The sequence below is a fragment of the Eptatretus burgeri genome, chromosome 1, assembly GCF_056783735.1.
Source record: "Eptatretus burgeri isolate ZD-2024b chromosome 1, Ebu_testis_v1, whole genome shotgun sequence".
In the NCBI taxonomy this organism is placed as follows: domain Eukaryota; kingdom Metazoa; phylum Chordata; class Myxini; order Myxiniformes; family Myxinidae; genus Eptatretus; species Eptatretus burgeri.
In genome coordinates, this window is record NC_140961.1 from 136,103,131 (window position 1) to 136,121,927 (window position 18,797).

The 18,797-nt window shown below is 43.5% G+C and overlaps 1 protein-coding gene across 6 annotated transcripts in view; it reads right to left on the bottom strand.

Moving 5' to 3' along the window:
- The window catches only part of LOC147035510 (helicase senataxin-like), a 442,380-nt gene that overhangs the window by 250,135 nt on the left and 173,448 nt on the right, over positions 1-18,797 (bottom strand). For all 6 annotated transcript variants that reach the window (XR_015062693.1, XM_085899538.1, XM_085899543.1 and 3 more), the window contains 3 exons: positions 16,039-18,797; positions 10,502-10,657; positions 5,967-6,069 (listed from right to left, as the gene is read on the bottom strand). The exon at positions 16,039-18,797 is cut by the window's right edge and continues 643 nt beyond it. Coding sequence is in view for 5 of the 6 variants with exons in the window: in XM_085899538.1 (XP_085755664.1) it covers positions 5,967-6,069; positions 10,502-10,657; positions 16,039-18,797 (3,018 nt within the window). In the remaining variant the exon portion in view is untranslated. The remainder of the gene's footprint in view (positions 1-5,966; positions 6,070-10,501; positions 10,658-16,038) is intronic.

Genomic DNA, 18,797 nt, shown 5'->3' on the forward strand with positions numbered 1-18,797 from the left:
GGAGTTAGGAGGAGGTAGATTTGAGGAGGTGGGGTGAATTTGCACTGAAATTGGGGAAAAAAGGATGATTGATGGAACATGAGTGAATTGCAAACTGGAATTTTAAAAATTTTAAGTCAGAGATGTGACAAGACATTATGTGAGGGATGGCAAAAAGGAGAATTAAGAGGATGGAGAAAAGAAACGTTGTCACAGTTGGACTTTTTAGACATGGGATGAAGGAAAGGTCGAATTGAAAAGTATTTTGAAGAAGAAGAAGAGTGAATTATGAGACAATACCAAGAATCACACATGTGAAAGAGGAAGATGAAACATTTCAAGAGACCGTATATTTTTTGATAAAGATTAGGTAAGATTAGGTGAAGGAACAGTTGAAGAAAAAAATTGTGAAGGTGTTGGTGAATGTGGATCGGCTGAAGTAGTAAGAAGATGGTAGGTCGGCGAAAGTTGCAGGAAGAGGAAGAGGAGATAAAGAAACACAAATGGTTGCGGGAGGTGCAAGGTGAAAAGATTTAAAGATTTTTTTTTAAGATTAGGTAAGATTAGGTAAAGGAAAGGTTAAAAAAATAAAAAAAGCAAAAAAATCATGAAGGTGTATGGTGAATGAGGGTCGACTAAAGTGGAAGAAAGATGGTAGGTCGGCAGAAGGAGGAGGAATAAGAGTCGGTACAGGAAGTCACGTCGTTATGTGGGGAAGGTAAGGAGGGAAGAGTTTTTTTTATTTTGTTGCTGAGAGGTGGAGGGTATAATTGGGAGGGATTTTTAAGACAAAATTTCATGTGTTAAAAAATTGCATATTTTAAAGACATGAAACAGAGGGTATAGTTGGGAGGGATAGGAGGAGGGTGGAGGGAAAAGTGGAGAAAATAAGAACTGATGGCAATAAGGAGAAAATACAAATAAACAGTAAACACGATCGTGCACGTAGATGGTAAAGGCCCAGTCATACCTTGACGTTTTAGCCAGCAATGGCAACGTATCAAAATGTATGTAAAACGCTGGCTTACGCTGAACTTTTGATGTTTTTTTTTAAAGATTTGGACGTATTCATAACGAGTTGGTCATATGCATAACATATTAGTAACGGACACAGAACGTTTCGTTGTCTTATAGATAACTTATACCAACCAATGCTTAGGCTGTTGTCGGCGTTCACAACCTATGCCCAACAATAGTCTAACTTATGCATAGCGCGCTGCACGTATCGCCGACGATCACGTGGCGTAGCCTATTAAAAGGCTGCCGCACAATGATTCAAATCATAACCGCCGGAGAAATGGAAGTGTCAACATTGCAGTCACACCTTGGCGATCTTGCCAGCGTATGCCGACCTCTGAAAAATGTGTCGAAAACGCTGGCGCACGTCGAATACGGTATGGGTAAGTTTGGTATACGTTGTGAGAAAAACCATGTTCTCACCAAATTTAGTGCCCCGCCCACCACGTCACGTGACCTTTTACAGGTTCCCAGGGATTGGTTGGCTAGTCGGCACGTGGTGGGTGGACCGAGGAGAGTTACGGGCGCCATTGTTAGGAGCAGACGTGGCTCTAAGATCGCGAGTGGAAAATATATCGCGCGCTCCGAATCGCATGTTTGAATGCGATTTTCAAGTGGTTTTTTTAAAAGACTCTCGACAGCCCAGTCGCGCTGATCGTTGATAGCTCCGACTAAAGGATTGAGTTAAATCCGGAAGACTGATTGTTATTCCAGGATATCGTGAGCGAAGCTGTGAGTTGTGCAGTTTGTGTTTTGGAACTTTATTGTTGCCAAGAGTTCTGGCAGATTTTGTGCTGTGTATTCAATTCTGTTACCAGCCTTTTGGAGACCGAGCCAACAAAAGATCGTGCCTGCCCCTAGAGGTCGATCTGAAACACAGTGGAAAGTGTTTTGTGTTCTCTTTGTCCACACGTGGACTGCTTGAAACTCTGACATTAACGTCAGTATTTCGTGCTGGAAGATATTAAACAGGCGGGATCACGACAAATGGGTGGCTGGTCCGGGATTCATTCAAGTAAGAGACATTCGAACTGAGACAGAAATTCCACAGTGGGCCGCCATCTTCCTTCATCTGATCATCGTTCCATCAGCAGACGCCATATTGGAGGAACCTTCTCACCAGCGGACGCCATCTTGGAGGGATTTTGACGCAGACGCAGTCGCGTCGTAAGACGGAGGATTCTGCGGTCAAGACCGCCCCCCGTCTGCCCGGTGGCTGGATCGAGGGAAAGGGTTCCTCGATGCCCTCCACTGGTGGCGGTCGCGCGCTACAGGCCAGGGCATGGCCCTGGTGCGAGTTCTGCAAACGCGTGGAGCACGGTGGAGACTGCTGTTTCTCTAACCCAGCTAGTCCGGCCTATCGAGGCAACCCGGCTGTTAAATCGGAGGAAGGTCAGTGGAGGTCATCAACTGGGCCCTCGAGCACGACGGTGGCATCGGTGACAGAGGTCACTGCCACGGAGGCAAAGTCCATTCATCCTCTGTATCAGGATTATTCAGGGACAGCCTTAGTGGGTGGCCCTGATTCGGTGGTGAAGTTTAAGGCCCAATACCTTCGGGATACTGGGGCGACGCTGTGTGTTCTCCGGGCGGGAGTAGTTCCGGCCTCTCAGATGCATTATACCGGCGAGTATATCGTCCTTCGGGGCATTAACCAGGTTCCTGGCTGGTATCCCCTTGCTCTCATCGAGGTCCGGAGTGACATTCTTACGGGTCCGATGACCTGTGCGGTGGTACCCTACTACCCGGTACCGTGGGTATCCTTGCTGATTAGCAATGATGTAATGGCCAGGGAGGAGTTATTGACTCTGACCTGTGGGGTGATCACTAGATCTCAGAGCAAACAAGCAGAGAGAGTGGCGGAGTCAGACATATCTTCACTCTGGCCCGAGGAGCCTCGCACCTCGACTCCAGCCTCAGACGGTGACGTTGCTTCGACTGAAGTCCACCCGAGCCTCCAGTCAGGCCAACCTCAGGAGCAGGGCTCCTCAGGGACTGTTCCTGTCTGTGTCACGGGGACCCCAGCTACATGTTCGCCGGTCGGTGAATCCGGTGAGGAGGATCAGTCCTCCGAGGCGGTTAGCAACCCCAGTTCTGTGACTGAGGTCACTCCCACATTGTCTGCGGTAACCAGTCGAGTGGAAGATAAGCACTTCGATCCCACCCTTGCCACCCTCGGGAAAAGGGAGAAGACTCCGGGTCTGGACGAACAGGCTACTATGTGAATGGTGCAGGTGTGCTGATGCCTAAATATTCCCCCAATAACATGTCCTCCACCCAGACGTGGAGGGTACGACACCGAGTTGTCGTACCGGGGAGGTATCGTCAGTCAGTCATGCCATTAGCCCATGACAGTATTTACTCGGGTCATGTCGGAGCGGCCAAGACCTTAGCCAAGGTCCAGGATCAGTTCATATGGCCCGCCATGTCGCGAGACATCAAGCGCTATTGCGCTAGCTGTCTATATTGGCCATGGACCCACCACCATCTACCGTGACCACCACCCGCTCGGTTGGCTCAGCCAAGCCAAAACCTCCAACTAGCGTATTCTGAGCTGGGCGCTTCTCCTCTCAGAATACGACCTCACAGTCAAACACGTGAAAGGAGTGGAGAACAGACTAGCTGACCTCCTTAGTCGCCATCTAGTAGACAAGGAGCACCAAAGTTTAAGTTAAGCCCACAGTCGGAGAGGGGATACCGGTTTGGGGCCCTTTGTTCCTCCCGAAGGAGCATTGCTCCTCGATCCGTTTTCCCTCCTGTAAACGCTTTCCCCAACTTAAGTTTGGTTCCCTTTGTCTCTCTATTGTGGTACGGGCGATGGGTAAATATGGGGGGGGGGGGTAGATATTAATGTAGTGTAGTGTGTTTAATATTGTGTTGTGGATGAACATTGTTTATTGTACAAGAATGTTAATGATCACCGCCATCATATTGCCCTGTGATTTGCAACTAGTACAATAACTGGTTTCAAAACGCCGTCTATCCGACGGGTTATATTTTAGGTGGGGAGGACTGTGAGAAAAACCATGTTCTCACCAAATTTAGTGCCCCACCCACCATGTCACGTGACCTTTTTCAGGCTCCCAGGGATTGGTTGGCTTGTCGGCACGTGGTGGGTGGACCGAGGAGAGCTGCGGGCGCCATTGTTAGGAGCAGACGCGGCTCTAAGATCGCGAGTGGAAAATATATCTCGCGCTCCGAATCGCATGTTTGAATGCCATTTTCAAGTGTTTTTTTAAAAGACTCTCGACAGCCCAGTCACGCTGATCGTTGATAGCTCCGATTAAAGGATTGAGTCAAATCCGGAAGACTGTGATCGTTATTCCCGGATATCGTGAGCGAAGCTGTGAGTTGTGCAGTTTGTGTTTTGGAACTTTGTTGCCAAGAGTTCTGGCAGATTTTGTGCTGTGTATTCAATTCTGTTACCAGCCTTTTGGAGACCGAGCCAATAAAAGATCGTGCCTATCCCTGGAGGTCGATCTGAAACACAGTGGAAAGTGTTTTGTGTTCTCTTTGTCCACACTTGGACTGCTTGAAACTCGGACATTAACGTCAGTATTTCTTGCTAGAAGATATTAAACAGGTGGGATCACGACAACGTGAATAGAAAGCTAAAGTACGCTATCATACGTCGCAGTAAGTGGAGTACGTCTTGAAATTTTAAACATGTTAAACATTTTACGACGTACTTGCCGTATGCCTCACACGTTCCGCATGCGATGGGAATAAGTTGTACGCATGATATGCGATCGTTGGCACACGTCGACAAAAGTTCCTTGTAAGTTACTCATAAGTCGAAACACGTCGAGGTAATGGTTAGCGTCAGTGTTCCAGACTCCCTGGTTTTTTTGTTTGTTTGTTTTTTATCTTCGGTATGACAGTGATGTTGACACTTTGATTTCTAGTACGGTTATAATATAATATAATTAATAAGCTGCCGCTCAAGGATTTAAATCATAACCGCACTAGAAATCGAAGTGTCAACATCACCGTCATACCAAAGAAAATAAAAAAATAAAAACCAGGGAGTTTGGAACACTTACGCTAACCATTACCTTGACGCGTTTCGACTTATGAGTAACTTACAAGTAACGTGTGTGGACGTGTGTCAACAATCGCGTAACATGCCTACAACACATTACTCATAGGTTAGAAATAAGTTTCGGGTACGCTAAACATTACCTCGACGTTTTTTCGACTTATGATTAACTTACAAGTAACGTGTGTCGATGTGTGTCAACGATTGCATAACGTGCCTACAACTTATGGTCAGTGTAGCGGAACTTGTGAGTCATACGCTGGCATAAGTCGTAAAATTTCAAGCATGCTAAAATTTGAGGACAACCGCAAAGTACAACGATGAAAGCCAGCATACTACGATGTATGGCAGTATTTTTCAGTGTGCTCTCAATGTTTCCAAAACTTACCCATAACGTATTCGACGTGTGCCAGCGTTTTAGACAAATTTTTCAAAAATCAGCATAAGCTGGCTAAAACGTCAGGGTGTGACTGAGCCTTAAGACGGGTAGGCATCAGGGAAACCCAATATGACAAGAACAACGAAACCTCACCAAATGCCACAAATTTTGAGACAAAAATTGCAAAAACTTTGAAACACAAATTGGGAGCTGTGTCCGAGATGAGGGATTGCACCATTGTTTTCTTGCACTTCAATGAAGGGGTGAATGCTCATCTTGTCAGCCAAACCAACTTTCCACAGTGATAAACACCATCAACCTTGAATCAAATTACATTGTTCATGGTTTTTTTTTTTTTTTTTTTATACCTTGGTCGAGGCTCGTATGAGAGCTAACACACAACTCACAGCAAGGAGGCATGAGACAAGAGGGGCGGGAGTGGAGTTTTCTGCCGACTCAGGCCAACACAACGTCCCCGAGATGGATATTCTGATGTCAAGACAAAAATTGGTTCGATATATTTCAAGTAAAGTTTGATTCGACTTCAAATACCTTCCAGTTCTCCATAGAAAATATTCTGTGAGGAGGAGCAGCTTTTAAGTTTCAGCTTCGAGTAACGGCAGCCAGATCTTTTTTGTGCAAAACTTTCCACCACCTATTAAAAAAACAACAAAAAAAAAAAACAACGGGATATCAAAAACATTAAAATGTTCATTATAAATACTTCAAAAGGCCTTGATGATGTAGTTGAGGCCTGAAATATTTAATACAAAGAAGGCATTGTGATGCATTTCAAATTGGATAGTTGTGAGGCTCTGGCATATCTTGATTTAACTTTCGTCAAAAGACGGTTAACACAGACTAGAAACTTTATGATGACTGGCGTACACTTATGTATTTTGCTTCAACACAAATTCAACATTAAACATATGCAATTTCACAGAGGGGAGCACACAACCCTGCAAATCAAGTTCATTGTGTGATCCCAAAAGTACTACACTGCCGACTGAAAGTCACCAGAGAAAATGATTGCATAAAATATCATTGTGCTCCATTTAAAGAGAAACATTACCATTTCACAATTACAGCCTGCATGTTACTCAAACTTGTTAATTTTTACAATTTGGTGGAGAAATTCTACACCATTCTTCATTTCGTACTTAATATCATTCAAGTTTTGTGGTCATTGTCAAGAACCCAAAAGGATCAATTTGTTCGGTAACATGAAAAGGGGATGGGGATGGGCAGGATAACTGAGAGGCAGTCTGTGTACAATATAGTTTTTTTACATGTATAAATTCAAAGTTTTGAAAAGATCAAATGAAAAATGTAAAAAAAAAACAAATATACCAACGACAAGGGCACTCGGTAGAGCACTAGTGGGCAACTTAGCTAAATATAGCGTAACAATTGGGCATTTTGTGAGGAAAGCACCAAATTTGGCACACTAGTAGCCTATCATATTATGAACAGATTTGGATATTGGACCATATCAAATTTTTGAGGGCAGTGGAAAATGGCTGCCACAGCCATCAGCGGCTGAATTTGAGATGGCCCAATATCCAAATCTGTTCATAATATGATAGGCTACTAGTCTGCTAAATTTGGTGCTTTCCTCACAAAATGCACAATTGCTATGCTAAGTTGCCCCACTACACATACTGTTACAAATTTGGAAGCCTTGTGCACACAGACAGCAGTCCCAAAGTTGAGTTATCTCAATAAGTATGTGTTTATAGTTAGGGTCACCTACCTGTGTCTAACGGGAATTACATGTGTGCGCTGCAGAGTTTCTTTTACAACAAATCGTCTTCATTTCACTTCGCACACCGATGCCATTGCCCACGTGCGTTCTACCATGTACGTGGGCGGAGATTTCCATTGCCTCAGATCGAGACTCCACCCAGGAAGGCAGGGGTGTGCCCCTTGTCCAATTACACCACAGAGAGTGACTTTCCCACGACACCCTGGCCAATGGGGTTGAGATTGCCACAGAGCGACTTTCCCATGACACCCCGGCCAATGGGGTTGAGATTGCCACAGAGCGACTTTCCCATGACACCCCGGCCAATGGGGTTGAGATTGCCACAGAGAGCGACTTTCCCATGACACCCCGGCCAATGAGGGTGAAGATCACCTCAGATGGCGATTTTCTCACCCCGGAGGAAAAAGGAGTAAAAGGAATGCCAGGCTGGGAGGTTGGTCATCTTGGGGATCACGGGTCTTGGTGCTGGCTGGTTCGTCTGGTCCTGGGTCATCGTCGTCTCTGATCTTCTCCTTGGTCTTGGTTGATTGGTGCGTGGCCGGTTGGAGTGCGCGGTACCTGGTGCTTGGAGCGGCATCGTGTTGCGTGTTCGAGTGCCGCCGAGCCAGATCGTCGAAGACCACACGAGGTGGACAGGTCCAAGCACAGGCTCTGGTCTCCAGCTCACCTTTCCATGAGCTGGAAGCCTTCAATAAAGACCCGACAGGATCCATTTCTTTGGGTGTGGGCCCATCTTCAACTAAGATTAAGTGCTTTCTTTTGCTCATTGTACATTACATTTCTTATTCGTGATAACTCTGCTCTGTGTTCCCCTCCCCAATTATTATTGTTAATAAATTCTCCTCGTTGAATGTACCATCTCGTTCTTTGTCATTTCTGCCATTGGTTTGCCACAGTGCGTACTTGGGATTCGGAAGGCCGTTGCCGTAGTTGTACATTTGGACCAACGGGCCTCGGTAACCATCCGCTCGGGTTATACACGGTTCGAGCACGGTAACGGTTTTGTGTAGTGTATTTTGTGTGGTATTTGTCTACTGGTGTGTTACTCAGATTCAAAAAAATTAAATAACTTTGGCTGCAAGACCATGTGTCCAATTCGGTTGAAACTTAAAACATATATTCCCCATCACGACTAAATCATAATTGTGAAGTTTGACATTGATTGATGAAGCGGTTCCAGAGAAAGAATGTTTAAATGATTTTCACTCAATCCAATATGGCTGCAAGACCATGTGGTTTATCAATTACTCGTGAATACCCTGGTGTCCCCAAGATTTGTGGAACATTTGTGTGAAGTTTCTCCTCGATCTGAACAGCTGTTCTGGAGATTTTTTTTTATAGGTTTTAGGCTAAATCCAATATGGCTGTCAAACCATGTGACCTATGACGTCATGTGTGTGAACGTTTTGTTCCTCATGAATAGGCGGCCATACATGTAAAGTCTTGCCTCGATTTGTTCAGCCATTTCATAGAAAAAGATTTTTGAAGGTTTAAAAAAAAACAAACAAAACAACAATATGGCTGTCGAATCACATAACCGAGGACGTCATCAATTTATTTCTGTGGTCCAATTTATCCCTCGATGACCCTCAAAACTTTTCATCCTGATCGGACATCGCGATCTACATATGCAATTATGAGATTAATTTTTTTTTAGAAAATCACACATATTCCCCATGAGTTGTACTTGCCATGCGCCAAGTTTCAATTTTTTTCCTTGGTGCGGTTTCAGAGATACAGAGGTCCAAAGTTTTTATTTTTCCAACATGGCTGCCACACCAAGTGACCAATAACATCATATTTAACATTAAAACACTCTACATGAGTAGTCACTCCTTTGGTGAAAATTCTCAATCCGACAAGCGGTTGCGGAGAAAAACACTAAATTTCTGTACGGACAAATGGACCCAAATGCAATACCCTCTCTCCTGGCGGAAGTAATAAAAACATAAAAATGAATTACTATTTTGTAAGTATTGTCATGGTTAGGATTGGATACAGTACGTATTGCTTGTGGAAGGCTTATTCAGGTGTGGCAGGCTGTCTAGTTGAGGTTGAAGGCTCAGAAGATGAAATGGAGGCTGATTATCTTAGGATTTTTTTGAAGGACTTCATAATGGAGACTTGAGTGGGTGCCTTCATTTTCTGTTCGTAAACATCCTTGTAACATTTCAGTATTCTCCATCTCACCTCCTCACCTTGGAACTTCTCATGCAGTCAAGATTGTGTTCATCACGAAAACTCGCTTGGAATGACATGGCATGACACGAACAAAGCGTTTGCAGTGAGTGAACAATTCACTCAGAATAAAGTAGCGTGGTTGTGGTTGTTGAATTAAAGCCACATTGTAGCGAAAACGTGTTATCAGAACACGCTCTACCCTGTAGCAACTGCCGACTCCACATCCTGATCCGGACACGAACTGTACCGCCATAAACTCTAGGGTGCACGGCAAGCGGATTATTAAGCACTCAAGCAAGCACTCCAATTAAATGGTCGATACGGATGGCTGGCTTGGCAAGCGATACCTATATCCGAATTCCCAAACTGCATCCGAATTAGACAAATAAACACTTTTTTCTGAGTTGGAACTGCTGATAAGTTCAATTCTGGAGCTTACATTTTGAAATTCAGCTAAGTTTAAGAGATTCTCGAGGTTATGGCATGTGCAGAAATGAAATAAAGCAACAAACGCTGGCGTCTCCAGGAGTTTATAAGCATTCCAATGTACCCAGCGATTCGTAGCTATGATGAACATGCATTCGATAATATGAGTGAGGAAAGTGGAAAAAACAAAACAACTATCGTTAAGAAAACGTTGCGGTCTGTTCCAAGTCAAGGCATGGTTGAGCAGGCCAACAAAACATTGCGGCTTCAGACCACAGCGAGATAACCTAGGATACGCCTGAAGATCCCAGAGAGCGATAAAGGATATAAATAAAGGCGATAAAGGCGCCTGATAAAGGATATAATTAAATAAGGCTGTTAATTATCTTCAAAAGGGGTTTTAATTAACACAAACACCCAATTTTCACTCATGCACCTCATTGGAGTTCCCTTCATGTTCATGCAAAGTTTCAGGCTGCTAGGCTTTATGCTTTTGGATTTATGGAGGACACACACATGTTTATTATTATGGAAAAGCTCATTCTGGGGGGTGGGGGGGGGAAATTGTGCACCGTATGATGTATGTGTTGATTCTTGGTGGTGAAGCTACGAAAAGGAACCTTCAGGCAATGAGGTTGAAGCCTCTGTTTTCAAATCACTGCCTGAAGCTTTAAGCTAGTGAGGTTCATACAAATGCAAAATTGATTTTTTTTACCTTTCCCCACGTCTCAATCAGCAGAAGAGGCTTCATTTTATTGAAGTATTGATGACAGCTGTCATACTTCAACGGTAGCTTCACTATCTCTGCCTTGTCCATCTTCTCACATTCACAAGTGCCAGAACGCAGTTTGGCGACATCCCAGCCCAGAATCTGGCACAATGCAGGATGACATTAGTGCAATGGAACACAATCTACCATGGGCTCTTTTGGAAGAAACTGCATTGGTTCTACACTCATGCAAGAAAGCAGAGGTTCAACAAAAATTCAAAGTATATTAAAAACAATTCTCCCCCTCAAGGGTGTCGTGGGAGTGCATCTTCCCCAAAACACAGCACCAAGCAATATTACAACCAAAGATATGTCACCAACAAAATGAAGGATGTCATTGCTCAGACAAATAACATGTTCAGTAAACCAAAAAATTTTTTTTAATCAAATTAATTAGTCTCAGAAACAGCAAAAAACAAAAACAAAGTCTATGGTTATAATATATGCACAATGTCTCTCCCTCAAGGAAAGGCAGTCAAAGTAAAAAAAGCAAATGGATGCTTTAAATCTGGTAGAGTTCTGACTGCTCTTAATAGTGGAGCAGATAAGATCAATCGTTCAAATGAGGATACAAGCATGAAACTTGGCAGGAATATTTATTTTATGTCACTTTATGAGAAAAAAGTGCTAGCCACTTGAAATTCCAACATGGCCACCATTTTCCAAGATGGCCACCAGACGACCACCCAAAATAAGAACAGATAACAATAACAATCGTTCAAAGAATGATACAAGCATGAAATTTGGCAAATATTCATTTTAGGTCACTTTATGAGATACAACTACGAGCCACTTAAAATTCAATATGGTGGCCATTTTCCAAGATGGCCGCCATGTTTTTCTGCCCTGCAATGTTCATTGTTCTGATTAGGTCTGACAAGAACAACTGCATAGTGGGGTACAACTTGGTCCGTAACGATAGCATTTGCACCTTCCACTACATTGTGTCTTGCATCCACATTTCGTTAACTCCTGGCAGCTTTTAGCTATGGGAGCAAGGGCAGTCCAGAAGACCTTCCACGAGTCATCTTCTTTGAACCAACCCCACTCGGACGGACACTGAGCTTCTGGCTGGCGGACTATTGCCTGGCTCCAAATGTGTCCTGCTTGATATGCAGCTCGCTTGGCATGTTCCGTGAGTGCTCCTTGTGTTGGTGGAATTAAATCATATGACCTCTGCTTTCGTGCAAAGAGAGCAAGCCGTGCCTCATTCACTGACGCAACTGAACTTGATCTGTCATACATCAGGACCACAAATTTCTCCAGGATTTCTAGATCAGATTCCTCAATCTTTGATGGGCACTGACTGAGTTTCGTGAAGATTACTGACGCTTCATCACATACATTCCATGTCTGCCATGCTGTCTTTTTCCCTTTGCCATTGAAAGCTGATACAACATCACAACCGGTGAAGGCATGGAAGAAGAGCATCCCACTCGTTTTCTCTGGTCCTATGGCAGACATAATTTTGTGGATAGGGATCCATCTCCTGTGCTCCCCTTTGCCAAATGCAACCCACATTTTTTCAAGACCTGTTGCGGCAAGAGAAAGCATAAGGGATATGGCAATAACTACAATGTCCGTGTCATTAGCTTCAATCATCAGAGACTTGTCTCCCTCGGTGGCTGCATGCCGAACATATAAGAATATTCGCGTGTCTGCTTCTTCTTGGGTATATGGGGCCACTTCCTCTAGGTTAACGCTGGTGTCACTGGTAGTGGTGATGGCATTTTCTCCTTCAGTCATGATAATTGGATTGCCCGTTGTCATTTCAGACACTTCATCGGCAAGGAAATGGAATAGCTGTTTTGTTGGTGCTATCTCTAAGGAAGCTCTTCCAATTCGAGGGAGTTTTACTTGTCGCTGTTACTCTCCTTCTGATGGCCTTTCCTCGTTGAGATCTTGCCTCTGACTTCAGGCTGGACTGATGATACACATCAAAGATGACATCGGTTCTCTTGTATTTCGTGCTGTAGTACTCGACTTTAGGAAGAATATCCTTTTAGGCATACTCTTCAAATGTCTTTGGCGTTCGTGGTGCTGCGATATTTACCAGCGCAGCTCCATCTACAATGAGTACGTCAGATTCTAGCTTTGTCTCTGGAAGCGTCACTTTGGCTTGTAGTACACCCACTAAATCCGATTTCGTACATGTGTGTAGTTTCCCCTTGTTACTGAGTGAGGCCGGAAAAGACTGGTTTTCGTGTGTGAAGAACTCTTGCAGGTCACACTGTCTGTTTTGGCAGGAGATGAAGAGGCGGGAAAACAAATGGCAGTCTTCCTTCAGTAACTTTGTCTCGGATTTGCTTGCAGACTTTAGCTCATTTTTGAAGAAGGTTATCCTGTTCTTTTTGATAGGCTGGTAGGAGCAGTCATTCTCACATTGTAGATTAGCCATGAAGGAATTGAACTTTTCTTTCACTCTCTCGTGATGCATCGCAATTAGCTGAGCAGCGGAAGGATCGGCGATGTCCTTGGTGTTGAGCGCAAGATGATCTCCTGACTCCTCTTCAAAGGGATTACCCATTTTCTCTATTACCAATGTGAGCTGTTTGACTTTCTCAAAGAATTCCCTCTGAACTGTTGCTGTTTGTGCATGGTGACATTAACTTTTCCTCTGTGTCATTCTGACAGAGGCAACATTTCCTCCAGTTTGTTTGTGGTTTTGATCTTGCTTGAGTATCCATAATTTGTGACTAGCAATGGCAAGGTCGAGGGTTTATCCTTTTACCACCTTGCCATCGTGCACTTTGATGTATGTGATACAGCTAGGTTCGTGCGTTTGCCCTACACCTAGCTCGATCGTTCATCCAATGCCATTTAAATCCCGTGTGATCTGTACACCATCCGGATAACTACATGTAAAACCCCCGTTATCCTTGGCTCGGCTCTCCCGCGCTGGCACATCCTGTCGGTTCAGGTGTGGCTATCTAACATCTGAGGGGTTCATTAGATAGCATTTTGGATACTAAACCCACGGTTTAGCTGACATTAAACCCCATGCTGAGTTGCACAGCAGTGTATGCCACCAGTGTGCCCTGGTAGTGCATGACATACACTCTCTTTTTTGTATTTAGTCAATATTGGCTGGTGTCCACCACCATGTATGGTTACAATGTGTCAGGGTCCTATAGATCCTTGTGGCTGCATTTCGGTCGCAAGTGGTTTTATTTCGGAGTTTTCCATCTCCTAATGAGCTTCATCTGCCCAGAGCTGTCTGGTTTTCAGGTGCCAGAGATTCACCTTTTGCACCACCACTATTTGTGGAAACACCCCCACCACGAGAAGGCTTGAGTTGGAGCTTGACTGCCAGAGGCTTTGTTTCACTTGCCATTTGGGGCATTTTGTAGGCAAAGAGAGCTCATCCTCTTTGCCACCCCGGCATTAGCAGTCCTTTGGCGGGGCAATAACTATTTTGAGCAATTAAAATACAAGCTCTGTTCAAGATCTCCAACAATTCTAACCGTCCCCATCTATAACGAGATGAGAACCAATTTACTTGTATTTGAAACCTGCACAATAGTTGTCATTTGACTTCTTTATTGTTACGTAAGTCCTAAAATTGATTTATTGGTTCATGAAATCGATCAATACACTCAAGAATCAGCTCTTGCAAGGACAAAAACCTATAAATCGACATCAAGATGAAATAAATCCAACATCTCTGGTGATTTTTATGGTTTAAAGTTGTTGTTTTTCATACCCTGGTGGCCATCTTGGAAAAAATGGCCACCATGTTGAAAATCCACGTGGCCAGCACTTTTTTTTCTTGCAGAGTGACCCTGAAGGAACGTTCATACCAAATTTCATGCTTTTATCACCATTTGAATGATTCTGCCAAAAAATCACTTATTTGCTCCACTATAACCTCCAGCATGAAAAATAAAACACAAAAAAGAGCAAACAGGTGGCAGACCGTTCGCCAGGACTTGTTTTGTGTGGTGTTACCTAATTAAGAAGACACAACTATAACTACCACTTTATAACTGCTGGCAGTGATAACCGGGTACCAAGACATCCCACTTTGATGCAACCCCACTTTGATCAGTCACTTGAATCTGACCAATGACGTTAATTATTATTCAATTGAATTCAGAATATGATTAAAATAAATTTAATTCAAATCAAATGGACACCAAATACTGCAGGTAGTCCTGCATTGGAATAATCAGAAGGCACCCAAACAAGCAAAAAGCAGAGATGAAGTCATCAGGAGGAACCTGGATAGGATTCACATTTCAGCTGCTCCTTCTCTACCCTCAAACCCATCCAGGCATAGCCAAGTGAGTCCTATTCAAAAAAAACAAAACCTAGAAGGGCACTCTTCGACATTGTGACGTCACCAGATATGCCTCTGCCCACATTATTACATCATTATACATACTTGCACAGAGTTTGATTTAAATTCCTGAACCCAGAATCAAAATATTAAATAATTCTGGCTTCCCGATCATGTGTCCAATGAAGTTGAAATTTATAACATATATTCCCCATTACAACTCGATCATAATTGTGACATTTCACATCAATTGATGAAGTGGTTGAAGACAATATTTTTTAAGATTTCTGTTCAATCCAATATGGCTGTCAGATCATGTGACCGATTAATTATTTGTGAACACCCTGCTATCCCCATAGCTTGGGGAACATGTGAGTGAAGTTACCCTTTGATCTGTTAAGCCATTATCGAGAAGATTTTAAAATGTTTATCCTTCAAAAAAATCATAACTGCCAAAGCATGTGACCTATGACATCATATGTTGAGAAACTTTTCTTCCTCATGGACAGGCAATCGTACATTTAAAGTTTTGCCTGCCTCCTCATGGACAGGCAATCGCACCTGTAAAGTTTCGCCTCGGTCTGTTCAGCCATTTTGGAGAAGATTTTTGTCTGAGTTTAAAAATATGGTTTCTGACCCGCATGACCGATGACGTCATCAATTTTCCCCCCTATACAATTTAGCCTAAGATGGCCGTCAAAAAGTTTCATACTAATCAGATAAGGCGTTCAACGTATGCAATTACGATGTCATAATGAAGCAACCGATGACATAAAAAAATTCACACTTGTTTCCAATTCGGAATACTTGCCAACTTTCAATTTTTACATGGCGCAGTTTTTGAGATACAGGGGTCCAAAGTTTTTCCCTTTTTTCCAACATGGCTGCCACACCATGTGACTTATGACATCATAATTATCATTAAAACATTTCACATGAGTCGTCGCTCCTATGGTGAAAATTTTGTTGTTAATCCGACAAGCGGTTGCAGAGAAAAACCGTACTCGTGTTCTGTGAGGACAAACAAACAGATAGACAAACAGACAAATGGACCCAAATACAATACCCTCTCCTCTGGCAAGGGTAATAAATGTTTTCAGATGCAGAGAGATCAACTAAATTTGCAGTTTAAAAATTAAAATATTGAAACGTCTTAAGGGCAAACACACAATGATAATGAACCTAATTCAGAACACTTATGAACCTCTGTCAGGAAGCAATGTGGATCTCGTTTTTCTGGCAAAGCACCAATCCTTTCATAAGCTGGAAAAGATAAAGCAGACTTCTCCAAGTGGCTCTCCATCGCCATTGCATGTTCCACTCCTGGCTTCAGCATGGATCTCATTATTGGTGTGTCCCTACAATCCTTAGAGGGCAAGTGTGAGGCTTTGCATAAAAGCAGAGACGAACGGGAAAAATCTGATTTGTGACACATTGTAGCAGTCTGTGCTTGTGTCGATTGTGATTCAGATGGTGTCAGCCCCTGCATGTGCAAGTCTACGTCAACATCATTTGATTGTGCCGAACAGGACAAATCTGATTTGTGACACATTGTAGCAGTCTGTGCTTGTGTCGACTGTGACCCAGATGGTGTCAGCTCCTGCATGTGCAAGTCTACATCAACATCATTTGATTGTGCTGAACGGGACAAATCTGATTTGTGACACATTGTAGCAGTCTGTGCTTGTGCCGACTGTGACCCAGATGGTGTCAGCCCCTGCATGTGCAAGTCTACATCAACATCATTTGATTGTGCCGAACGAGACAAATCTGATTTGTGACACATTGTAGTAGTCTGTGCTTGTGTCGACTGTGACCCAGATGGTGTCAGCCCCTGCATGTGCAAGTCCACATCAATATCATTTGATTGTGCCGAATGGGACAAATCTGATTTGTGACACATTTTAGCAGTCTGTGCTTGTGTCGACTGTGACCCAGATGGTGTCAGCCCCTGCTGCATGTGCAAGTCTACATCAACATCATTTGATTGTGTCGAACGGGACAAATCTGATTTGTGACACATTGTAGCAGTCTGTGCTTGTGTCGACTGTGACCCAGATGGTGTCAGCCCCTGCTGCATGTGCAAGTCTACATCAACATCATTTGATTGTGTCGAACGGGACAAATCTGATTTGTGACACATTGTAGCAGTCTGTGCTTGTGTCGACTGTGACCCAGATGGTGTCAGCCCCTGCATGTGCAAGTCTATATCAACATCATTTGATTGTTTCTCAACCAGAACTTGCTGCAACCCGATTACATCACTGCCTGAAGCTTGAGGTAAAACTTCTGAAGCTTTCTTTTTTTCCAAAGTGGTCACTCCGGCCTTCAGGGTTGATGCAATTTGACCACAGTGTCCACTTGGTTCACCAACTAAGTTTGTCATCAATGGAGCCTCTGCTAATTGCACCTCTTGACTTTTGTGCAAGTTGTCTTGCATCGATGCAGTCTCTTTGGATGTTACAACTGTATTCGTTGCAGCTTCTTGCTGACACAACTTCACACAGTCCATCGTTTTCTGAGATAGGCTGCCCAATGCAGCTAGCTTTGTTTGAGAGCGGAATTTTTCAGCTGTTGTCCGAGCCAGTGGAGTCAGTATCTGCCTCAATCTCTTCGTTAATATCTTTGATTTCTTGGGTGAACTCGCACGTCTCTTTTTGCCCTTTGGAAAGTTAAATTGCCTCTCTGCGCATGTGATGGAAGCCAAAGATGGATCGTGAGTATGGGTCATCAGCTGTTTATCAGAGACTGGTGTTCCTGGGCTGGTGCAAGAATCTGAAATACACTTGGATGTTGAAAAGGAATTGTGAGATAGAGCATTGCAGACAGTGGTCCTGGACGACAGGGCAGGCAATAGCATCGTTTCATTTGCAGCGCAGTCTCTGTTACAGCTGGCATTGTAAAGACAATTATCATTATCAATAAGTGTGTTCACAATCCCATCACGTACAGATGAAACGGAAGAAGTAACAGTGGAAGTTTGTTTTGCTGACAAAATTGGCAAAGGAGGCAAAGCCTCCCCCTCGCCAAATATGCTTTCCACTGGGAATTCTTGCGGATGGCTAACTTTCTTCATACCATTCACCAAATCCAAAATGTCAACTTGATTTTCTTTATTACCATCACCATCTTTCAGAATTTTCTGTTTACCAATTTGATCATCACATGATATTTTGTGCTCGGTTTTAGATCGTCCACTTATTGCATCTTCAGATTTCATCCGCTTGACTTTCCGATACTCTGTCTTTTTCACAACATTGGTACCCATTGTTGTCCCAGTTGGTTTATTTCCCTCAAATAATGAACAACATGCATCATCTTTTCTTAAAAATGCTTCCTTGCATTCCGACATGTTTTTCTCCACATATTTGAGGCACTGAGAACGTGGTTCTGTCTGCATCTGCAAGGTGTTTGAATTGGTTGTGCTTCCTCCGGCATCAATCTCATTCTCTGTGCCATCAGGATTAGAACAACATATGAATATGACATCATCGTCATCATCAGAGCTGGCAATTGCAAGTGCACCAGAACCCTCTGATGCATCTGTTTCCATAGATTCATCTTCCTCCATAGAATCTGTCCACAAAGCTTCTCTTTTAAATGGGAAAATATTTTTCCCAATCTGGGCAGTACGAGTTGTCCCAACGCTGCAATGAATTTGGGATTCATTCTGATTGCGTCCAAGGCAGTTATCTGGAAACCCAACTACCTTCAACCTTTTGTCATTTAAATCTGAACCATGAGTTTGTTGTACATTTTGCATATGGTTCAGAGGAAATGTGTTGCTGCAGAAACTTGCTCTGACCATTTCTTTACCATCTAGACCAGGGCTATCACAATTTGGTGTGGAAATGAAACTGGCTCTTGCTGGAGTTGACCGCAATGCTATTCCCTGATCATTAAAGTGCATATCTGCTCGCCACTTGCAATCAAACACAATCGTTGAAATGCACGTTTGCAAAA